Raw genomic sequence first — 21,785 nt, 5'->3', positions numbered from 1 at the left:
GCTCAAAGTTCCTAATCTTTACAGCACTGGGATCAGATCCACTGTAATCAGTGTCCACACTGTTACAGAACAAGGACACTGTGACAGTGTGGACACTGATCGCACCTGATCGTCCTTGAAGGGTCCGGAGCTGGAAGATGACCCTGCTGCTTCAAATGGACACCTTTGATCAACACTCTGGAAACCACTCAAAAGGACACAAGGGCCTGTTGACAGGACGAAGGTCCTATGAACAGGCTCCTATACGCTTTTATAACGTTTCCTCAGCTCTCAGAGTCCTCCACACAGTGAGGAGGAGGAGGAACTCACCACGTAGGGGGCTCTGTCCTGAGCGCTGGCCTTTCTCCACAGCTTGGTGATCTGCTTCACTCTGGTGGGCCAGTCTGATACAGGAAACAGCTGTTAGCTCTGTCAACACACTGAACACAGTGTGTGTGTGTGTGTGTGTGTGTGTGTGTGTGTGTGTACCTGGGTACTGCTGCTTAAGCTGGGGGAAGTTGGTGTTGCAGTAGAGCACCGGAGCGACGGTGGCCATCTCTCCCAGACTCTCCTCCTTCTCCCACTTCAGCGTGCTCCTCTGAGCCGTTGACAGCGCATCCTGCTCGCCCTCACCAGCCGGAGCCTGCTGATTGGCTGGAACTAATGCAGAGGTGGGGCCCTGGATGGGGGCGGGGTTTTCGGTAGGGAGGACCCTAAAGCTGACTGGACCCTGGACACCGGGCATCATAGGAGGAGCAGCTGGTGAGAGGCCGTTCATCAGTGGGAGGCGAGGAAACGGCACGGCACCTGAAAGGTGATCATAGGTGATTGGAAGGTTCAAAGAGAGCTCAGTCGAACCCTCAAACTGTTTTTAGGTTCATACTTATCAACAAAAACGATGGCGAGACAGCTGCAGGTCGAAGAAATGTTTGGGAAAAATGGTGGACGGTCGAAGCAAAGCGGCGTCATGAGTTTGTATCTCACTCAAACATCGAGCAGACAAATGTCAGCATAACGAGGAAACTGAAACAGTTAAATTCAGCTAACCTTTGGTTACATGACGTTAGTGACATAGCCACGTAACACGGCTCTCATGTTTGTAGTTTTTATTATTCTGAAATATCACCAACGCCTTCAGACAGAGGTCACTGTGTACCTGTGCGTGTCTGTGTGCGTGTGTCTGTACCTGTGTGCGTGTCTGTACTAGAGATGGCATGATACCACTTTTTTATGTCCGATACCGATATCATAAATTTGGATATCTGCCGATACCGATATGAATCCGATATAGTGTTTTTTAATCAACACAACTGTTTTTTAAATATCTTGCTGCATTTTGTATAAGTTCATACTCAAGTTTAAAACAACAACTACACTAAAGCTATTCTGTTATACCTGTATGCAAAAAAAATGTTTCATAGTTCAGCAATACTGATCAATCTAATAAACTTAAACCTACACCATCCTCCCTATTCTGGTATTTTAGAGTACTTAGCGTAAATATTAAGCAACCTAACTAATAGGGTTCCAACTCCCAGCAACAACAAAAATAAATAAATAAAAAATAGGGAACCACCCCCCACGCTCCACCTCATGATGCTTAATCGACGTAATCAACCTTAATTTGATGCAGTGTGAAAAAAAATGCACAGAAATCAATTATTTTTCAAGAAATATTAAATAGATTCAACATCTTTCTTCAACAAAATTGCAGACAGCACAGATGGTACCTTCCCAAAGGAAAAAGTACTATAGCTTACTAGGGTATATATATTAGACTTAATAGTTACTATATACAGTAATTGACTTCTATTCATTTTACATCAAATTAAAACTTTGGGTGTCAGATAATTATTTATTAAAAGCTCGACATTTTAAATGAGAATAAGAAAGAAAAGTATGTCTTTGTGCCCCCTTTTCCCTGTTAATGCCCTATCGGCCCCCCTGGCTAAACTTTGCTAGATCCGCCCCTGCACAGTTACCAGCGTCAGCTACGTAGAAAAAGATCCTCGAGTAGAAAGTAATATTAAATAAATTCTAACAACAGCTGATCAAGCTTAAACGTGCTGCTGCTGTTCAGCCGCTGGTTTCCTCTTTCTGGTGCAAAGTGGGCCAAAAACAAACCAGAGAGACGGACTCGCGACAGAAAAGCCGATCAGCTGATCATTAAGCAGTTTCATGATTGAAGTAGCAGCAGGAGAGGCAGTCGCTCCATATATCGCTCGTTAAGCTTAACGCAGGAATGCTTTACAAACATTCAGAGATGGACTTACACACTTGCTTTACTTCTCTCGGGATAACTTTGTCGGAGATGAAATGCCGGGTTGCTAGCGAAGCTCCAAATGCTATCCAGACCACCGACAGGTCCCGCATGCCACAGCTGCTCTATCACGTGATGCATACTGCTCCGACGTGCTAACGTTCTGAGGTGAGTTACGGCGTGTTGCAAGTTTTGTGAGGTGCTTTCGTGATATTTAATGGATCGGATTACATTTTTTATTTTTCTCCGATATCCGATCCAGTAATTTAGGTCAGTATCGGACCGATACCGATACGTAATATCGGATCGGTCCATCTCTAGTCTGTACCTGTGTGCGTGTCTGTACCTGTGTGCGTGTCTGTACCTGTGTTGTGCATCTTGCTCCCAGCAGCCGCATGTGTGTGCTGACTCTGCTCTGATTGGCTGTTGCTGCTGTCTGGACTGAGGACAGCAGTGAACACCTCCTCCACGTCCTTTCCCTCCAGCTCTGCGCACACACACACACACCAGCATCGGTCAGCATGGATGACGTGACATGAGCTTTCAATGACAGCGTGATGGTGACGAGCACCGACTCATCAACGGGACTAACGAGGTCATGACAGCGTCACTTGTATCCATGTGATGCTGTCTGTGCAGAAGCAGCTGCTCAACATTTAATAACGAATACGTTTGAAGCCAAGTGCCAACTTCCCTTTTCAGTCGCTCTGCTGTCAGCTGACCTGTCCCTGTTTCTGATTGGTCAATCATCTTAGTTAGATTAATAAACCCTTGGCTGACGTATGGCGCTGACGCCCACACAGGTGCTCGGTCTTACCTGGGATCTTGTAGAGCTTGCTAAGGATGGCACCTGAAACAGAAGAACACTCGTCAATCAGCTGCTCTAGAATCTGTGAGCACTTCCTGTTTCCTGCTTCTCAGACCCTCTTCAACTCACCATCAGTGACCATCTTATCAAGCTCAGGACTCAAGATGGCGTCCAGAGGCTCTTCCTGCATTGCCCTCTGGACACGCCCACTGCTTCCCATTGGCTCAGAAGTCAAAGAGGCATCATGCGCCACAGAGCTGATGTCCAGACCTGCTGAGAGAGGGGAAGGGGGTTAAATAAGAGAGACAGATGCATGGACAGACTGGAGGTCAGCAGGAAGCAGCAGAAGAAGAATGAGTCTGATCTCTGCAGGAGAAGAAGATGATTCAGGCCGTTATATCACAGGACAGGAGGAGGAGAACAAACAGGAGCAGAAGAGGAAGAAAAGTTTCAGAAGGCTCCAGGCTGTTGCCTCTGCTGGACGTCAGAGGAACTGCAGCCGTTTCATTTTGTAGTTTATTAAATTTATTTTGGCCGTCCAGAAACACAAAACTGAACCAAAGTGAGACGGAGGAGGAGGAGGAGGAGGTCTTCCTGGGGAGTCTTACCAAATGGAGACGGGGAGCGCTCCACCTGGAACTGACCTGGAAACAAATACACACAGTTATGGTGTGAGCTCTTCTTCGTTGGTGTGGTCCCTGAGTGGGCAGAGGGTGAAGGGGCTGATGGGAGTACCTGTGTGTCCGGTGGCGAGGATGTGAGGGTCGGTGTTCAGGATGTCTGACAGATCCACGAGACCGCCATCCGACCCGGCTGGATGGTCACACACACACACACACAAACACGATTCACTCACAATTCAGAAGCCCGAGTATATGGGCTCAAAATGTGGTCATAAATATTTTGTACTTGTAAATCAGTTTTGTATGTGTAAAAAAGATTTGTGTGTGGACTTAGCCCAAAAAACCCTGCAAGTTACAACTACGAATTTTGACCCTATTTTTCCTTCCTTTAAGCTGATTGGTCAATGTCATGTCAATCACAAATGAAACAATCCAATCAGAGAACAGATGGGTTTGGCTGTCGGAGGGGCGCTTTTTTGAACTGCAGGTCCTTGAAGGGTAATCTCTATATAAATATCCGATAGCAGCTAGGTCCCCTAACTTTCAGTAGCTGTTGAAAGGATAAAGTTGTGCTATATCAGTGGTTAGAAATACATTATTACTTTAGGATTAGTTTAACACAAAGTCAGGGCTGACCCGGGACCATTGCTGTGAGTCACAGTGCGCAGCATAAAAGTCCTTTCACATCGGACGCAGGATGTGCTGCTAATGCTAACTGCTAACTAAAAGCAAAGGATCCAGAATTTGTTGCTGGCTGCTGGGCTCTGTGTGCAGCAGCTCTACCTGCACTAGATGCACCTGCTCCTTGTCTTTTCTATCTCTGACTTTATGTGAACTACAAGAGTTTCTGGGGTTTTTTTGCTGGTTCTTCAAATGTTCAATAAAAACATGTATGCTAATTCATAACGAAGAAAGCTTTGTAATGAAGACTGTCATTTACAGACTCAGCAGTCCATCTGCATCTAAAGGTCAAAGGTCACTCTTTGAGGATGCCAATGTTCACATTTTGGACAGAGAGGACAGATGGTTTGAAAGAGGAGTGAAAGAAGCATCTATGTCCACTGTGAGCGACCATCTTTGAACAGAGGCGGGGTTTACGACACCAACTCTCTGCCATCTATAATCCAGTTTTGAGATCCCTGCCAGACGCCTTAACGCCCACTCACATCCTGGGCCATCTGACCTCAGGAATTCGCATGATAAGGTGGGGCCAGGTTTCACAATGAGCTCACCTGAAACTCTGGCTGATTGGGACCCACACCCAGTTTCACACCTTGGCTCAGGCGATTAGAGGATCATCAGGGGGTCCTTTTGTCCCTCTGTGGGGGGAAACTCCCACTAGGTTTATATCTGGGACTCTCCACCATTTGACCTTAGAACTGAAGAAGCTTCTCGGATGAGAGGTGAAACGTCTTCAAGCAACTTAAAGAAGTCCAGACGCTTTTCTTTGCAAGCTCCTTTGACTACGATGACCTGGATGACTGAGAACCTTCACAGACATGTCATTTACAAAACACTGCCCGCCCCCACCCCGCGTCCGCAGCGCTGGTGAAAAGGCTGTGGAAGTCCCTGTATTAAACACGTAGACCTGTGACACAAAAATCACCAAACTCGGACGACCACAGACTGTTTTCCTTCGTGGTGATGAAGGAAAACGCTGGGTTGGCATGTAAAAGGGCATTTATTCCCTTCAAAGACCTGCAGTTCAAAAAAAGCGCCCCTCCGACAGCCAAACCCATCTGTTCTCTGATTGGATCGTTACATTTGTGATTGACATGGCATTGACCAATCAGCTTAAAGGAAGAAAAATAGGGTCAAAATTCGTAGTTGTAACTTGCAGGGTTTTTTGGGCTAAGTCCACACACAAATCTTTTTACACATACAAATCCTGATTTACAAGTACAAAATATTTATGACCACATTTTGAGCCCCTACGAGTAAAGGTCATGACACTTTCTGTCCGTCAACAGGAAGTGGCATCATCCTCTACCAAGCTCCTCAGCCAATGATGAGTGAGGATGAAATGCTGATAAAAACGTAAACAAAGCAGTAACTCACGCAGCGCTGCCACCTTCGTGCTGGCGCCAGAGAGGGGAGGGGCCTGAAATCCAGGAGTTGGGCCTTTCAGGTTACTTGTCGCTGGTCTTGGTTGGCTACTGGCTGCTGCTTCTGGCCCCGCCCCCCTGTCCACCTGTCGGCTTCGATCGAGAAGATCTCGACCAAAAAATGCCTCCTGGAGAGAGGAGGAATCAGCCAATCAGAGTGCAGGGATTCTCATTGTGTGTGTGTGTGTGTGTGTGTGAGTGAGAGAGAGCGAGTGTGTGTGTGTGTGTGAGCGAGAGAGAGAGAGAGAGAGAGCGCGAGTGTGTGTGAGAGAGAGAGAGAGAGAGAGAGAGAGAGAGTGTGTGAGTGAGAGAGAGAGAGAGAGAGCGAGTGTGTGAGAGAGAGAGAGAGCGAGTGAGAGAGAGCGAGTGTGTGAGTGAGAGAGAGAGAGAGAGAGAGTGTGTGAGTGAGAGAGAGAGAGAGCGAGTGAGAGAGAGAGACTGTGTGAAAGAGAGAGAGAGAGAGAGAGAGCGAGTGAGAGAGAGCGAGTGTGTGAAAGAGAGAGAGACTGTGTGAGAGAGAGAGAGAGTGTGTGAAAGAGAGAGAGAGACTGTGTGAGAGAGAGAGAGAGTGTGTGAAAGAGAGAGAGAGACTGTGTGAGAGAGTGAGAGAGCGAGTGAGAGAGAGAGAGAGAGAGAGACTGTGTGAGAGAGAGACTGTGTGAGAGAGAGGGACTGTGTGAGAGAGAGAGAGAGTGTGTGAGAGAGAGAGAGAGCGAGTGAGAGAGAGCGAGTGTGTGAAAGAGAGAGAGACTGTGTGAGAGAGAGAGAGAGAGTGTGTGAGAGAGAGAGAGAGCGAGTGAGAGAGAGCGAGTGTGTGAAAGAGAGAGAGACTGTGTGAGAGAGAGACTGTGTGAGAGAGAGACTGTGTGAGAGAGAGAGAGTGTGTGAAAGAGAGAGAGACTGTGTGAGAGAGAGAGAGAGTGTGTGAAAGAGAGAGAGAGACTGTGTGAGAGAGTGAGAGAGCGAGTGAGAGAGAGCGAGTGAGAGAGAGCGAGTGTGTGAAAGAGAGCGAGACTGTGTGAGAGAGAGACTGTGTGAGAGAGAGACTGTGTGAGAGAGAGAGAGAGTGTGTGAAAGAGAGAGAGACTGTGTGAGAGAGAGACTGTGTGAGAGAGTGAGAGAGCGAGTGAGAGAGAGCGAGTGAGAGAGAGCGAGTGTGTGAAAGAGAGCGAGACTGTGTGAGAGAGAGACTGTGTGAGAGAGAGACTGTGTGAGAGAGAGAGAGAGTGTGTGAAAGAGAGAGAGACTGTGTGAGAGAGAGACTGTGTGAGAGAGAGAGAGAGTGTGTGAAAGAGAGAGAGACTGTGTGAGAGAGAGAGAGAGTGTGTGAAAGAGAGAGAGAGCGAGTGAGAGAGAGCGAGTGTGTGAAAGAGAGCGAGACTGTGTGAGAGCGAGACTGTGTGAGAGAGAGAGAGAGTGTGTGAAAGAGAGAGAGACTGTGTGAGAGAGAGAGAGAGTGTGTGAAAGAGAGAGAGAGCGAGTGAGAGAGAGCGAGTGTGTGAAAGAGAGCGAGACTGTGTGAGAGAGAGAGAGAGTGTGTGAGAGAGAGAGAGAGCGAGTGAGAGAGAGCGAGTGTGTGAAAGAGAGCGAGACTGTGTGAGAGAGAGACTGTGTGAGAGAGAGACTGTGTGAGAGAGAGACTGTGTGAGAGAGAGAGAGAGTGTGTGAAAGAGAGAGAGACTGTGTGAGAGAGAGAGAGAGTGTGTGAAAGAGAGAGAGAGACTGTGTGAGAGAGTGAGAGAGCGAGTGAGAGAGAGCGAGTGTGTGAAAGAGCGAGAGAGAGTGAGTGAGAGAGAGAGAGCGAGCGAGCGAGCGTGCGAGAGAGAGAGAGAGTGAGAGTGAGTGGGTGAGAGAGAGCGAGTGAGTGAGAGAGAGAGAGAGAGAGAGAGAGCGAGCGAGCGTGTGAGTGAGTGAGCGAGCGTTACCTGCAGGTAAGAGGGAAAGGTCTCCTCCAGCTTCGTTTTCTTCTTCCTGTACCTCTTCTTCGACTTCTCTGATGTCTGGTCAGTGATCGTGGGTGCCATTTCCATGGCAACGTCTGCAATCAAAACACAGAGTTTGTTTGTGACATCAGCAGTGGGTGAAAGGTGGGCGTGTCCACAGGCGAGAGGCGTCTCACCTTCATCCCGGCCCGGCAGCATCTCCGTCGAATCCTTCCTGCACAGCTTGATGCGGTTTGGACCCACCCCTGCCTTGGCGCCACGCTGACGCACCATGAAGCCGCCGATACCTGAGACACATACAAACACAGACTGGTTGGCATGGAGACATGTCCGCACAGAACCCTGCTCTGACCTATCCCAGGCCCCGCCCCCTCTTCACCTGGCCTGTAGGGTTTCCGTTTCCTCTTCTTGTTGCCGTCAGCGACATCGGGCTCCTTGGTGACGTCATCATCTTGGACGTGATCTCGTTCGGGGCTGGAGTCAGATTTCATCTCGCAGTCGAGCGGAGCTGCAGTGAAAACATAGTTAGCATTGTTTTCAGCCCGTTTAAATAGAGTTCATGATGGCGGTGCTAACGCTGAAATGATGTCATATTCACAACCACGGCGAGCACGTTTATTCACGAGGTCACAGAACACGACGACTCCGCCCACAATCCTAAATCTAAACAAACAAGGTAACCTTGGTTACATATGCAGACTCTGAAGAGCGTCAGTACACCTGCTGACAGGAAGCTTTAGCATCATGTGACTTTAAACCACCCAACCAATAACACAGTCTATTAACAATGAGCACAGGAAGTCAGACAGAATCACATTCAAAATAAGAGCCTCTGCAAAGACTGAATGACCTCCTTTGATCTGATGCTGTAAAGTCAGAGAAGAAACATGAACCTGAAGGCAGCTCAGCTGGGTCAAAGGTCAGCAGTCCAGCGAACTCGGCGTGACCTCGAGCACAACACGAACTTGCTCGTGGCTAAAACACACTTCAGCCTGCAGAATGAAGCCATGCAGGTCACACGTTCAGGTGAGAAACTCCACACCTGAGCAAGCGTAACGGTGACTGACCTCTGCCATGGTCCAGCTCGGCGTCCACTGGGGTCTGCAGGACGGACACGCTGTTCTGGTTGATGATCCTCAGCTTCAGTTTGGGTTTACACCTGCAGACAGGAAGCAGAGCGTCATGCCCGCCCACATCGACCTGACGGCGCAGCACGAGAGGGCGGCGGCCTTACCTGCGCCACCTGCGCGGCGACGTCAGAGGTTCGACCAGAGACTGCAGGTGAGACAGGCCCGACTCGGTCAGGCAGACCCCGTCCTGAGCGTACGTCTTTGAGTCTGCAAACAGACACGATTTTCTCTTCATCAAACAGCTTTGCTTGGATCAAAGCGCTCAGACGGAAACGTTCTCCAGGAGCACAAACGACCGCCGTCCGACCGCTTTGATCAGAAAACACCAAACTTTCATGACCTCCTCACGTTGTTTGCCCATCCCAGGACCCCCAGTGTGATCCACTTCACTCATGTGTGATGAGCTGCATTTTAAGCTGCTTCAGTTTGTTTCAGATGGGAGAAAAATCAATGCTTTGGATGTTTGGAGACATGAAACAAACCAAAAACTGACATCATCACATCAGGTTCCCTCAGAGCTGAGACACTATGAAAGGTTCATACGTGAGCTTTACTGCCATCCACAGGGCCGGACTCGACCCTAGGAGGGCTGCTTCTAGCCCCCAAGCCGTATGTTTGACACAAGAAGAAAGCTCCCACGAGGGAGGCTGTTTGGATCGCCCCCTAGTGTCTACAGAGTGAATATCTGCACAGACAGGAGACCATCAGACGCGACCCTGGATCCGCCTCAGTGGTTGTTTCTTATCAGAGGACAATCTGAGCCTCCAGTGGAGGCGTGGGGGGGCTTGGATTAGGACCACGGGCCGTTGCTTGACTACCACAGAGTGGGGCACTGACCGGGTTCCCTGATCCTGGAGACGATCTGAGCCATGAAGGGCGCCAACAACTCCGTCCTCCCTGAAACAGACACACACGTCAGCCTCAAGCTTCACAACAAGTGTGTGTGTGTGTGTGTGTGTGTGTGTGTGTGTGTGTGTGTTCACACCGTAGGGGCTGCGTCCGTGCGTCCTGCACAGCGAACAGTCAAATCCTTCGTCAGCAGCGGCCTCCACGTCCTCCTCAGTGGTCAGACCCTGACACGTAGCGTGGACCCACCTGCGTGCGCACACACACACACACACACACACACACACATTAGCCGATGGTGACCCCGGGCCTGACCGACGAACCCGCCGAGACCCCACACCTGAGCGGGTGTTACCTGTCACACTGCTGGCACTGCAGGATGAGGTCGTCCTGCAGGTACGCTCGCTGGCAGACGGGACAGTGGCTTAGGCTGCAGCACGGCCCGCACAGGCTGTAGTTACTCTGCCACTCGCAGCGCAGCCCGGGGGAGGCGGAGCCACACTGCACACACCACACACACCTGAGGAGAGAGCAACCAGCACCCGTCAGCTCTTACCTTTCGTGTTATGTGTCATGTGATTAGAGTCTGAGCTCTGGCTGGCTGAGGGTTGGTGGAACCTCGTGTCCTGTCATGTGACATCAAACATGAGGAAACGCTCTCAGCCAATGTGTTTCTTGGTTGCTATGGTGATGTCGTCTCACTCACATGAGGAGACACGTTTAGTCATGAGGGAGGGCTGATCAGCTGATCTGACACACAGGTGAGCGACAGGTAGACCCACCATTTGCACTTCCAGGCTCCTTTAGGCACCGTGAGGAGGGGCGGGTCCAGGCAGTAGGTATGGTAACTGATATCGCAGTCATCACATAGCAACAGTCGCCCAGGGTCGCTGGCCTCACCGCAGGCTTCGCACACCGTGCACTCCAAACAGCGCCACCCTTTGGTCAGAATCACCCGAGTGATCTGCAGACAGCACACTCAAACAGTGAGCCGGGGGCAGGAAGTAATCAGATTACAGGTAGGCGAGTACTGACCTTTACGTTGACGCAGTAAGGATGGTAACACTGTCCACACTGAGAGCACGCCAACAGCCGACCTTCAGCGCCCTGCCCGAAACTGCCACACACCACACACATGTCCTGCACGCACGCACACACACACACACACACACACACACACACACACACACACACACACACGGGTTAACTGCTGCATGTCACATGATCACTGCTTACACACGTGATGTCACACGCAGGTGAGCACACCTGTCTGAGGGTGAAGTGGTCCGACGTGGAGAACATCACCACGGTGTTGTGCATCGAGTTCTCCTCGTCCTCCTTTGCTGTGAACGCCTCCACATACGCAGCCTGACGCACACACACACACACACACACACACACACACACACACAGGTAATCAGTAATCTGTGATCATCTATCATGGACATATCAGTGTGCAGGTGTGCTCTTACTCCCGGTGACATAGTCACGCTGTCCTGAGTCTTCAGTCGGCTTCTTCCTCTCCCCCCTCTTCCTCCGATGCCGCCTCCTCTGGACCTCCTCCTGCCCGGGAACCCGGAACCACGACCCTGAGGAGAGGAGACAGGCAGGGGGAGGAAGGAGGAGAATTAGGAGGAAATCCATGATGTCACTGGTAAGATCAATTTCAGAACTTCCAAGGAGTCAGGAATCAGCTCCACTAGTCCCCGAACACCCCACACTCAATCTAGTCACGCTGGCGACAGTATAGCCTCTGTGTTAGTCTCTTGTATTTACACCCGCTGCTAAAGGTGCCGCCACTCGCACAGTACGGCCACATTAAAATGGCGGGAAAAAGCGACACAATCGTGCGTTAAAAGCAGCTGCAGCCGCGTCCTTCTGAGGATTCACTTCCTGAGGACGTCACGGAAAACAAACATGACAGAACGATCAGACCCGCAGGCGCGTTTGATTGGAGACCTTTGCAGCCCAGCAGGGTGGAAGCACACACTCTCTCACGCACACAGGCAGCACAGCGTGCGCTCGTTTCCCACACCCACAGCAGAGACAGCGTTAGTAAGCTGCTGTTAGTCACAGCCGGTGACAGTTAGGGTGCACTTTTTTACCACTCTCATGCTCCAGAGCAGGGAGTCCTGCAGGCGGGGCTTAGGGTCCCACCCTCCCTCTCCCGTGGAATCCTGGGAGGACGAGAGGGGGCTGACCGCCCTGCGACTACTCCAACACGTGCCCTGAATGAGAGGGAGGAGGAGGAGAAGAGAGGGGGAGGTGGGGACAAAATGCAGTAACATAAATGTAACGGCCACAAAATGAAAAAAGAACTCATGACGACACAATGTTACCATGGCAACCACACACACTGGGTATTGACGGCAGCCAACGCGCCGATCGAACAACCTCGATGTGCACAGAACAAACACGCCGCGATCAATGACGAGTGTGTGAATGTGTGCACGTCTGTGTGAGGGCGTGTGTCAGGCATGCCCTGCCGGGCCGACAGGTGAGGATGAGGATGAAGCACACTGATGGTAACCTGCTTCTCATCACGCCCGTGGAGGTGCGAGCTGATGGAGGCAGGAATAAAAAGCAGCAGCGTTGAGAGCGCTCCTGTGTCGTCTGACTGGCTACAGAACTTGACTATAATGTGTCACTCAGGAGGAGGAGCTTGTTAGAGACAAGAGGTTTGTGGAATTTCACCTCCAGCTTTTTCTTTTTAACAATCGATATGTAAAGGACACACACACACGCACACACGCGCACACACACGCACACACACACACACACACACACACACACACACACACACACGCGCACACACACACACACACACACATGTCAAAGGTCACCAACCTGTTTCACCCGGGCTCTGCCAGGAGAGAACTTCCTCTTAGAGATGGCAGGCTTCCCCATGCCGATTTTTGGGGTGAGGGAGAGCACGGTGGTGGGAGGAGCCTGAGGTTGCACACAGAACAAAAGGAGAAGTGAAGAGGAGCAAGAGTGAGCGAAGAAGAGGAGGAGGCTGCCGCTTACCTTAGAGAGAGGTGGAGACTCTCTAGCTAGGGGGGAAGTCCTGAGAGAAGGCAAAGGCGGGGTGAGCGGCGGCGGCGTGATGGGCACTCTTGCAGGGGAGGTCTCTGGGGAGGCCTCAGTGGAGAAGGGAGACTGTCTGAGGCGGATGGAGAGGTCATCAGACAGCCGGGGGGAGCAGGGAGGAGGCCTCAGGGTGCGACCCTTCCCTCTGCGCAGCAGCGGCGATGAGGATGGCGAGGACAGGTGCAGAAGGGACGGGGGAGGCGATGATGTCATCAGCTCCATCACCTCTCTGTCTAAAGAGGGGTCCAAGTCCAGCACGGGGCTCACTGGCTCCTCCTCCATGTCTGAGTGCTCCTCAGTGATTGGCTGACCATCTGACGGCTGAACTGTTTCAGAAAGATCCTCCTCCTGTGAAGGCTCAGCTTGTGATTGGTGCTCATCTTCGGTGGGTTCTGTTACCAAAGCAACAGGTTCATATAGGATCTGTGACTGACCCCCATCACACTCTGATGTCATGTGACAAAGAGGCGATTGGTCCTTCAGCCCCACCGTATGTCCAAAGTCACTGGGAAGCTTTTCCTCCTGTGGGAGGCCCTCTACAATGGTGGGCTGGGAGTGACGGTGGGGGGAGGCCTCCAGGGAGCCAGCTCCCACAGATGGAGGTGATGAGGGCAAAGGGAAGGACACAGGTTGCTGCGTGGGTACGGGGGAGGCGGGGCACTGAGTCTCCTGGACTCCTGCAGAGACACAAACATGGACACATTAGATACTGATGCAGGTTCAGGATCTTCCTGGTTACAGTCACAACGATGGAGCGGGCGGAGCAAGCCTGGGGAAAAGGGAAGTCACGGAAAAATGTAAACATTTAAGAGTTTGGATTGGTTATGTTTCCGTGTTTGCAAAGCAAACCTTTAAGACCGCTGGAGCTACTGGGCAGAACCTTCTGGTTTTGTTCCTCTCCTCCCTCGCTCCTCTCCACAGGCTGCTCCTCTGCTAGGCTCTCCTGTGATGTGTGTTCAGGCTGCTCCTCCTGCTGCTCCTCTGTGCTCAGTGTGTCTGGGTGAACAAAAAGAGCAGATAACCTCAGAACAGATCGTGTGTTAATCGGGAACTTTGAGTCACTCGCCCTCATACTTACCCATGGTGCCATCAGACATCCCTTCAGGTCCAGGACCTTGTTCTGGCTTCACGGGACTAACAGGACCAGGACTTGGGCTGGTTATTGAGGGAGCAGGGTTAATTGAATCACAAGCAGGACTGGCTTCACAGTGGAACGGGCTGGCAGAAGCAGGTCTGACACCAGGCTCTGCCTGCACAGGACTCACGGAGCCTGGACTTGTGGTGATCTGTTTAAAACCTGGATCCATATGAACACCTGTAGAACTTTGACCTGGGCTGTGTAAGGGACTACGCTGAACCTGCAGAGTGTCAAAAGAGACTGTTTGAGAAGGGCTAATCTGTGAGGGGGCGGGGCATGTGGGACTAAGAGGTGCCTCATTGGGAGAGGTTGAGCTAGGCATCGCAGTGTTATCCTGAGTGGGACTAGCATGGACAGGGCTAGCAGGACTCAGACTGGCCTGAGTGTAAGTAGCATCAGTGGGGATGAGGGGGCTTGGTGAGGCAGTGCACTGGTGGTTTTCTTTGGGGACCACTGCAGTACCAGCTGGGGACTGGCTGACTTGGTTCTGACTAATCTGGCTGGGGCTAACAGCAGCAGAGTCGTCGGGTACAGAGGCAGCAGGACTTGTTTGTCTGATACAGTCTGCAGGTTTATCAGCACCCATATCAGGCTGAGCCCCACTGGAAAGAGCAACTGTGTCCACATCAGGACTAGTGGGGCTCAGTGATGCCTCAGTAAGGCCAGTACTACTTTCAGTGTCAGGAGCCGGACTGTGAGGTGGGCTAACACTGGCAAAAGCAGCATGTGCAGGGCTGCTATGAGTTGTGCTAGCTAATGAGGAAGTTTGTATCTGCACTGGGCCTGAGTGAGCTACTACTACATGAGCAGGACTAGCCTGACCAGCAGGACTAACTGGGCTATGACTGGTGTGGACATCAGCTAGACTAGCAGAACAGGGATATGTTTCAGCACGAACAGGACTCCTCTCTGGGCCGGTATCACTCAGTGTACAGTGTGGAGGACTTGAACTACCAGAAGCTGGTGGAGGGCTTGACGGCTGTACTGCAGCCAGGTGTGAAGTACTGAAGGAAATCTGGATATGTGGCCGACTTGACTGACCAGGTGGACTTTCTGTCTCCTGAGCATGCTCATGACCTGACAAAACAATGCCACCGGTGACTTCTGAGTAAGCAGGGTCAGGCTGAGGACTGTCTGGTTGACTGGGACTAGGTTCTGACTGAACACCATCACTTGGCTGGATGGTAGCTACCTCCATCTCCTCATCCTGACAGGAGGCAAGGTGGATGGGTTCAGCCAGCACTGCTGATGGGCTACTCTCCCCTGGCACAGGGCTAGGGTGGCCTTCAAGACACATGGTTGGGCTTGTAGGCATCTGGTAAGCACGAGTGGGGCTGGCACAAGCTGAGCTGGCCTGGTTATGTGTGGGGCTAGCTCCTTCAACAACTTCCATGCAGAGCGATGGGGTGTTGTGAAGATTCTGATGAATTAGGCTAGCTGGGGGAGGAGCTTCCTCCATTTCACCGGCACAAGGTGAGCAAGCTAGGCTACTGTGTTTGGCTGAAGTGCTAATGTGAAAAAGGCTTTCTGGTGTCTGGAAATCTAGGACATGAGGGGGACTGGAATGATCGGGACTGAGCGTGCTACTTTCAGGGGGCACTGTGGCCAGGCTAGAGGTGTGGTTAAGGGGAGGAGGGTTATTTTCCAGTGTTTGGCCATCAGGGCTAGAAGGGCATTGTTTCAAGGAGTCAGGTTGTGTGGCATGGGTGGACTCCTGTGTGAGTGTTGAATGTGCAGCAAGTTCTAAAGTATGTAAGCTAAGCTGTGAAGACCGGAGAGCCTGAGCAGGGCTGGCAGGTTGGGACAGACTGCACCGTTTAGGTCTGAGTGGTGGTGACGATGGGCTACATGGAGCTGAGGCGTATCTTGCTGCCGATGAGAGGTCCTGGTCCAGTGTAGACGTGTCCTGTGCAGCCCCATACTGCAGAGTAGGGCTGCTCAATCCAGGGCTCTCCTGGTCCAGTGTAGATTCAGTGTCCTGTGAGGGGTTCCTCATGCCAGCTTGCACAGGACTACAGTCCGTTTGTAGAGCACTGTGCTGAGGCTGTGAGGCTGTGAGGCTGGGACTATGTGATCCACTGAGCTGCATAGCATTGTCCTGTGCAGGACTGTCTGGTGGAAGGCTGTGCCGAGCCTGCTCTGTCCCCAGCTCCACCCTGGGAGGAGTCAGCCCTGATTTGATAGGACTGTGAGGTGAAGGGCTGTGTAGAAAATGTGCAAGGGTACAAGCCATGGGACCACCCTGTACTGGACTCTGCTGAGATTCTGTGTCCATGAACTGATCCTCTGTGGAATTCTGCTCAGTACTTTCCTCAAGTTCTGCCAGATTAGAGTGAGACTGTGCAGGACTCTGCTGAAGGTGTAACGGGGTCCAGCTTTTCTGGTCATCTGTGGAATCCAAGTGGGATGCTGAGTAACTTTCATGGGCCTCTGCAAGATCAGGGCAAGACGGTGAGGAGCTTATTCTAAACTCTGCCACATCAGGATGGAGCTCTTCTTGATTACGATGGGATGCTGTGTGACAAGAGGGAGATGGCTCGAGTTCTATGACAGAAGGTGCAGTCAAAGGTACAACGTTTTGTTGGGGCTCCATGGGATCAGGATGGGAAATTACAGCACTCTGTGGGAGCTCCGTGACAGATGGTTGAGGACTTTGTGGGGGTTCAGTGTGAGATTGTGCAGGACTTGACAGGAGATCTTTGGGAAATGGTGCATTCTGTGGGAGCTCTGTGGAATCAGTGTGAGACAGAACAAGAATGTGCTGGAGCTCTGCTGAAGGTGATGAGGAACTTTGTTCTATGGGAGATGATGGATGACCTTGTTGAAGCTCTGCATTTTCAGATGGTGCAGGACTTCGGAGTTCAAGCGTTTGTAAGGATTTTGGTTGAAGCTCCGTGGAAATAGGCTGAGGTGGGAGCTCTGTGGGAGATGGTGGAGGATTTTGCTGGAGCTCTGTGGGAGATGGTGGAGGATTTTGGTGGAGCTCTGTGGGAGATGGTGGAGGATTTTGGTGGAGCTCTGTGGGAGATGGTGGAGGATTTTGTTGGAGCTCTGTGGGAGATGGTGGAGGATTTTGCTGGAGCTCTGTGGAATCAGGCCAGGATGGTGCAGGATCTTGGAGCTCTTTGAGCATTTGTAAGGAATTTGGTTGAAGCTCCATGGAAACAAGTTGAGATGGGAGCTCTGTGGGAGATGGTGGAGGATTTTGGTGGAGCTCTGTGGGAGATGGTGGAAGATTTTGTTGGAGCTCTGTGGGAGATGGTGGAGGATTTTGGTGGAGCTCTGTGGGAGATGGTGGAGGATTTTGGTGGAGCTCTGTGGGAGATGGTGGAGGATTTTTCTGGAGCTCTGTGGGAGATGGTGGAGGATTTTTCTGGAGCTCTGTGGGAGATGGTGGAGGATTTTGTTGGAGCTCTGTGGGAGATGGTGGAGGATTTTGCCGGAGCTCTGTGGAATCAGGCCATGATGGTGCAGGATCTTGGAGCTCTTTGGGAGATGGTGGAGGGCTTTGCTGCAGCTCTGTGGAAAGAGGGTGAGATGGTGTAGGACTGTCTGGGAGTTCTTTGGGAGACGGTGCAGAAAATTGTTGGTGTTCTACAGGAGTAGGCGAGGAACTTTGTTGGAGCTCCATGGGAGATGATGCAGGACTTTGCTGGAGGTCCTTGAGAACAGGGCTAGATGGTAAAGAACTCTTCAGAAGGAGTTCAGCAGAAGGAGGGAGCTCTGTAAGAGCTAGTGAGGAACTTTGCTGGACTGCCACAGGATACGGGTGAGATGGTGGAGGACTTTGTTGGAGCTCTGTGGGATCAGTTTGACATTGTGAAGGGCTTTGTTCCAACTCCATGCTCCATCCACTTTGTGGGAGAACTTTGGGAGTTTCTAGGAGTTTGGCAGAAACCGGGTGACATAAAAGACTTTCTTGGAGTTCTGTGGACTTTGGGAGAGTTGGTGGAGGACTCTGTTGAAGCGTGGCTTCAGGCTGAGATGATACAGAACTTCCTTGGAGCTCTGTGGACTCAGGGAGAACTGGCAGAGAACTCTGTTGTGTCTCCATACCCTCAGAATGAGACGATAGAGGACTCTGTTGGGGTTCACTGGCTTCAGGGTGAGATGTTGTAGAACTCTGTTGGAGCCCTGTAGACTGAGGAAGAACTGACAGTGGATTATTCAGGAGCTCCTGGGAGTCGGTGTGAGATGACGTAAGACTTGGTAGTGATGGTGCACTGAGGGACTTTGTTGTTCTCTGTGGCGGCTCCTCAGGGACGAGTTGACCAACAGGACTGGCCGGTGGAGCCTCTGTGCACGTTGAGACCGACGGCTGTGGAATGCTACTGGGTGGAGTCTGTGAGGGGCTAAGGGCGGCAGCTGATGCCAATGTGGGACTGTGTGGGTTTGGCTCCTCCTGTTGAGGTCTGCACGTGGAGCAGATGTACACTTTGGACCCCACCTTGCCCTCCCCGGCCTGGATGCTGCAGTCTGCATGGACAAACCTGCAAAACAAAATAGTTTTGTTTTCTCTTCATCACTGTCAAAATAAAAGCATATTTTAATAAAAGCTACCACCAGTGGTTTTAAACCTTTGGGACAGCCCGCCACAGAGGCCCACAGAGGCTGTGCAGTGAGGGCACAAAAGTAACTGAAGTTCATATATGAGAACCACTGGATTCCTCTTTCACAATAAAAGCCATGTTAGTTCTCTTCAGTTCAGGGATTTTATTGTGAAGCAGCCTCAGTGAAACAGATGGTGCTTGTGTACCTATAGCAGCAGACACAGGTCACGCACTCCTGTGGTGTGTAGAGGTCGGGGGTGTGGCCACAGAGAAGGCAGGGCAATGCTGGGTCACACGACTCGCACAGAAACAGGTGATTGGCCCACTGGCCTGATGACCTGACACCACAGCGGCAGCAGACTCTGCAGTTCTGGAGAAGATGAGGGGTGGGAGGGGTTTGTGAGGGTCATCCAAAGTTCAACACACAGCAGTGTGTGTACGTGTGTGTTTATCTCACCTTGCAGCTCCAGCCGGTGCTCGGCGTGTGATCCAGAGGTGGTGTGAGACAGTGTGTGTGGTAGGCTTTATCGCAGCGCTGACACACCAATAACGCAGCTTCATCGCCTTGCAGCCTGACACACAGAGAGCACAGGTGGAGGTTCACACTGAGGACACGCCCTCTTTACTCCATCTTCAAATACCTGCTCACCCCAGTCAATAACTCTGCATGTGTGTTACCTGCAGCTCTGACACACGCGACACTGAGGACACTGCCAGCCGGCCCGGCAGAAAGGGGAGGGGGCCACAGAGGGGTCCACACAGCTGCCATGGTAACGGTTACCACAACAACAGCACATTAACAGGCTGCCAAGCTCACCGCCGCCAGAGCACAGAGCACAGGGTGGCGAGGACCCTGAGGAGACATGATCACGTCACGTTATGACATCACAACCTCACACCCGCTTCAGTCGGCGCCTCTTACCTGCATGTGCGTGCCTTGTACACAGTGTGCGCCTCTGGTTCCAGTCCAGGTGGGCTCCGGCAGCAGCAGCGCAGGGGAAGTGGTAGCACCGCCCACAGTCCATCTCCTGACAACGCAGCGAAGCTCCGAGCTGCCGGCAGAACGCGCACACCTGGACAGGTGAGAGATAGATGGGGTTTAGGGAGGAAGCTGTGGGTAAACCTTTGTATTCTCCTATTTTATTTTAGTCTGGCTCACAGACCCAGGAACCGAGCGCTTCAGCTGATGCACAGTATTCATCTACCTGAGCTACACAAGGAGGAGGGGCTACTGACCAGACGCCGTGAAAACCCACCTGTGTGCTTCCTGTGTCGATGGCTTTGTCCACGTAGAGCAGTGATTGTCCCTCGCCTCGACACACCCCCTCTGACCAAGTGGCACACTGCAGGTGAGCACAGCACTGACCTGTACACGCACACACACAGGAGGTTTAAAACACACACACACACACACACACACACACACACACACACACACACACACACACACACACAGAACAGGATGCGGAAGAGGAGGAGGAGGTACCTGTGGGGTCAAACAGTGATTGGACGTTGATGTCATGAGGAAGGCCGATGGGTCCAAGCTGCTTAAGGAACTCTGAGGAAGACTCTGAAACAGCAGCACACAGTGAACAGTCAAACATCAACAACAGCGATCAGGTTGGAACTGTTTCAGTGAACGGGGAGTACTCACCACACTGTTCTGGACTGCAGCACCTGCGCGCGCACACACACACACACACACACACACACAGGTCTATGGTTAGCTCGTGACTGTGGTGTCTCTGGAAGGAGAGGGGAAAGAGGAAGTGATGTCACTTACGTGGCCGGGGCTTGGCTGCCGCGGTAGCAGTGGTCGTGGCAGTCGTTGTCTCGGTCAGAGGAGGCGCGGCGATTGAGGATGTGGAGCGGGATGTAGCCGGGCGTCGGGCCGAACACCACCAGCCGGCCCTGGCCCAGAGGAGGCTCGTCGCCGTGGTAACAGAAGGCACACTGCTTCAGCCTGGGGAGAAAAAAAACGATGCGTTCAGGAGGTGAGGCGTCACCTGACAGATGACACGGACATTTATCTGCTTCAATCAGGTTCATCACAAAGTCACGTCAGATCTGACTGGAGACATTAAATCTGGAGACTTTCAAAACAAAAGCCTCCCCGGTTTGCCTGCTGAGTGCCGTTGTGGGTGTGCAGGGCGGTCCACAGGCACTCACCTTTTTTTGGTGTGTCCCAGGCTGGGGGTGGGCGAGCCCCCGGAGTCCTCCGACAGAGACCGCTGGAACAGCGGGGACAGCGAGTCCTCGTCCTCCAACCGCAGACAGGGGGACACTGGAGGACTGGAGCGGGGACTGACGGCCGGACTCTGCTCCACGGGGCCGGCCCCGTCCTCCTCTACTTCTATGGGAACCAGGCTGCAGTCCACATCCATAGGGGTGGGGCTGTGACTCGGACTGGGCTGGTCTTCCTCCACAGGATCAGGATCAGGAACAGGATCAAGATGATGGGATTGGGATGGAGGGCTGGAGGGGGGGAGAAGAGGGCTAGAGGCTAGGGGCGGAGCCTCTGAGTGGAGTCTGTCCTCCACCTCCCCCTCCTCAGCACTGGGAGCCAGCTCAGGGTCGGGGGGCACCGGTCCTGGATCCGGGTCAGGATCAGGATCTGGACTGGGCTCGTCCTGGGCAGGTTCAGAGCTTGTTTTGGATTTTCTCCTGGAGGTGGAGCGCTGCCGCCGTGTGGTCTGAGCCTTCACCTCTGTGGACACGCACACACACAGTCACAAACGTATGCAGGACACAAGAGGTGCATTGTGGGTAACATAGGCACCATCACACGTTCTTAATCTCCAGCATGACACCATGTTTTATGTCAGAGCGGGTGAACAGCACTGGTGGAGGTGTAGATGCCCTTGTGTGGGCGTACCTGAGCAGGTGAGGTTCAGGCTACGTCTGCACGTACACGACGTTTTCGATCACTGAAAACTTTTTAAAAACTCTGTTTTTGTGTTTACATGTGGACGAGGAAAACAGAGATTACTTACGCAACGTCAAATGTTTGCATCTTTTTTGACGTCATACAGTGCGCCACGTTATTGTTTACATGAGACGAATTTCTACAACGGTGGATAGAAACAAAACGCTGCTGTTAATCTGACTGTCTGCAGTTTTTACACACTCACACAAACACAGAGGCGTCAGAGTGAACTCCACCCAACACAGACGCTCTCTCAGCCCAAATCCTGACATCGGTTTTGATTAAATTTAAATGTTTTAAATTAGAACGTATGTGTGCTTTCTGTTCAATCCTGAGTTGTGAGTCTACACCAGCTAAAATACTGTTTTTTAGAGGTGGGAATCACCA

The 21,785-nt window shown here is 51.8% G+C and overlaps 1 protein-coding gene across 8 annotated transcripts in view; it reads right to left on the bottom strand.

Annotated features, from left to right (window-relative positions):
- The window catches only part of kmt2ca (lysine (K)-specific methyltransferase 2Ca), a 50,494-nt gene that overhangs the window by 20,877 nt on the left and 7,832 nt on the right, over positions 1–21,785 (bottom strand). For 5 of the 8 annotated variants that reach the window (XM_082546700.1, XM_082546702.1, XM_082546704.1 and 2 more), the window contains exons 4-36: positions 20,642–21,179; positions 20,256–20,435; positions 20,127–20,149; positions 19,959–20,042; positions 19,729–19,838; positions 19,395–19,545; positions 19,151–19,325; positions 18,930–19,044; positions 18,679–18,842; positions 13,863–18,412; positions 13,634–13,780; positions 12,722–13,461; positions 12,542–12,643; positions 11,800–11,922; positions 11,167–11,283; positions 10,961–11,062; positions 10,730–10,834; positions 10,477–10,658; positions 10,050–10,214; positions 9,834–9,943; positions 9,686–9,745; positions 8,953–9,055; positions 8,786–8,877; positions 8,098–8,226; positions 7,701–8,005; positions 5,729–5,903; positions 3,783–3,860; positions 3,656–3,691; positions 3,177–3,320; positions 3,057–3,089; positions 2,604–2,726; positions 469–786; positions 310–383 (exon numbers count right to left, since the gene is read on the bottom strand). In XM_082546700.1, coding sequence (XP_082402826.1) covers positions 310–383; positions 469–786; positions 2,604–2,726; positions 3,057–3,089; positions 3,177–3,320; positions 3,656–3,691; positions 3,783–3,860; positions 5,729–5,903; positions 7,701–8,005; positions 8,098–8,226; positions 8,786–8,877; positions 8,953–9,055; positions 9,686–9,745; positions 9,834–9,943; positions 10,050–10,214; positions 10,477–10,658; positions 10,730–10,834; positions 10,961–11,062; positions 11,167–11,283; positions 11,800–11,922; positions 12,542–12,643; positions 12,722–13,461; positions 13,634–13,780; positions 13,863–18,412; positions 18,679–18,842; positions 18,930–19,044; positions 19,151–19,325; positions 19,395–19,545; positions 19,729–19,838; positions 19,959–20,042; positions 20,127–20,149; positions 20,256–20,435; positions 20,642–21,179 — 9,653 coding nt within the window. The remainder of the gene's footprint in view (positions 1–309; positions 384–468; positions 787–2,603; positions 2,727–3,056; positions 3,090–3,176; positions 3,321–3,655; positions 3,692–3,782; positions 3,861–5,728; positions 5,904–7,700; positions 8,006–8,097; positions 8,227–8,785; positions 8,878–8,952; positions 9,056–9,685; positions 9,746–9,833; positions 9,944–10,049; positions 10,215–10,476; positions 10,659–10,729; positions 10,835–10,960; positions 11,063–11,166; positions 11,284–11,799; positions 11,923–12,541; positions 12,644–12,721; positions 13,462–13,633; positions 13,781–13,862; positions 18,413–18,678; positions 18,843–18,929; positions 19,045–19,150; positions 19,326–19,394; positions 19,546–19,728; positions 19,839–19,958; positions 20,043–20,126; positions 20,150–20,255; positions 20,436–20,641; positions 21,180–21,785) is intronic. The other 3 variants (XM_082546701.1, XM_082546698.1, XM_082546703.1) reach the window with 3 other exon arrangements.

Source organism: Aulonocara stuartgranti (assembly GCF_965226115.1).
Source record: "Aulonocara stuartgranti genome assembly, chromosome: 9".
NCBI lineage: Eukaryota > Metazoa > Chordata > Actinopteri > Cichliformes > Cichlidae > Aulonocara > Aulonocara stuartgranti.
This window is presented reverse-complemented; position numbering and strand designations above follow the sequence as displayed.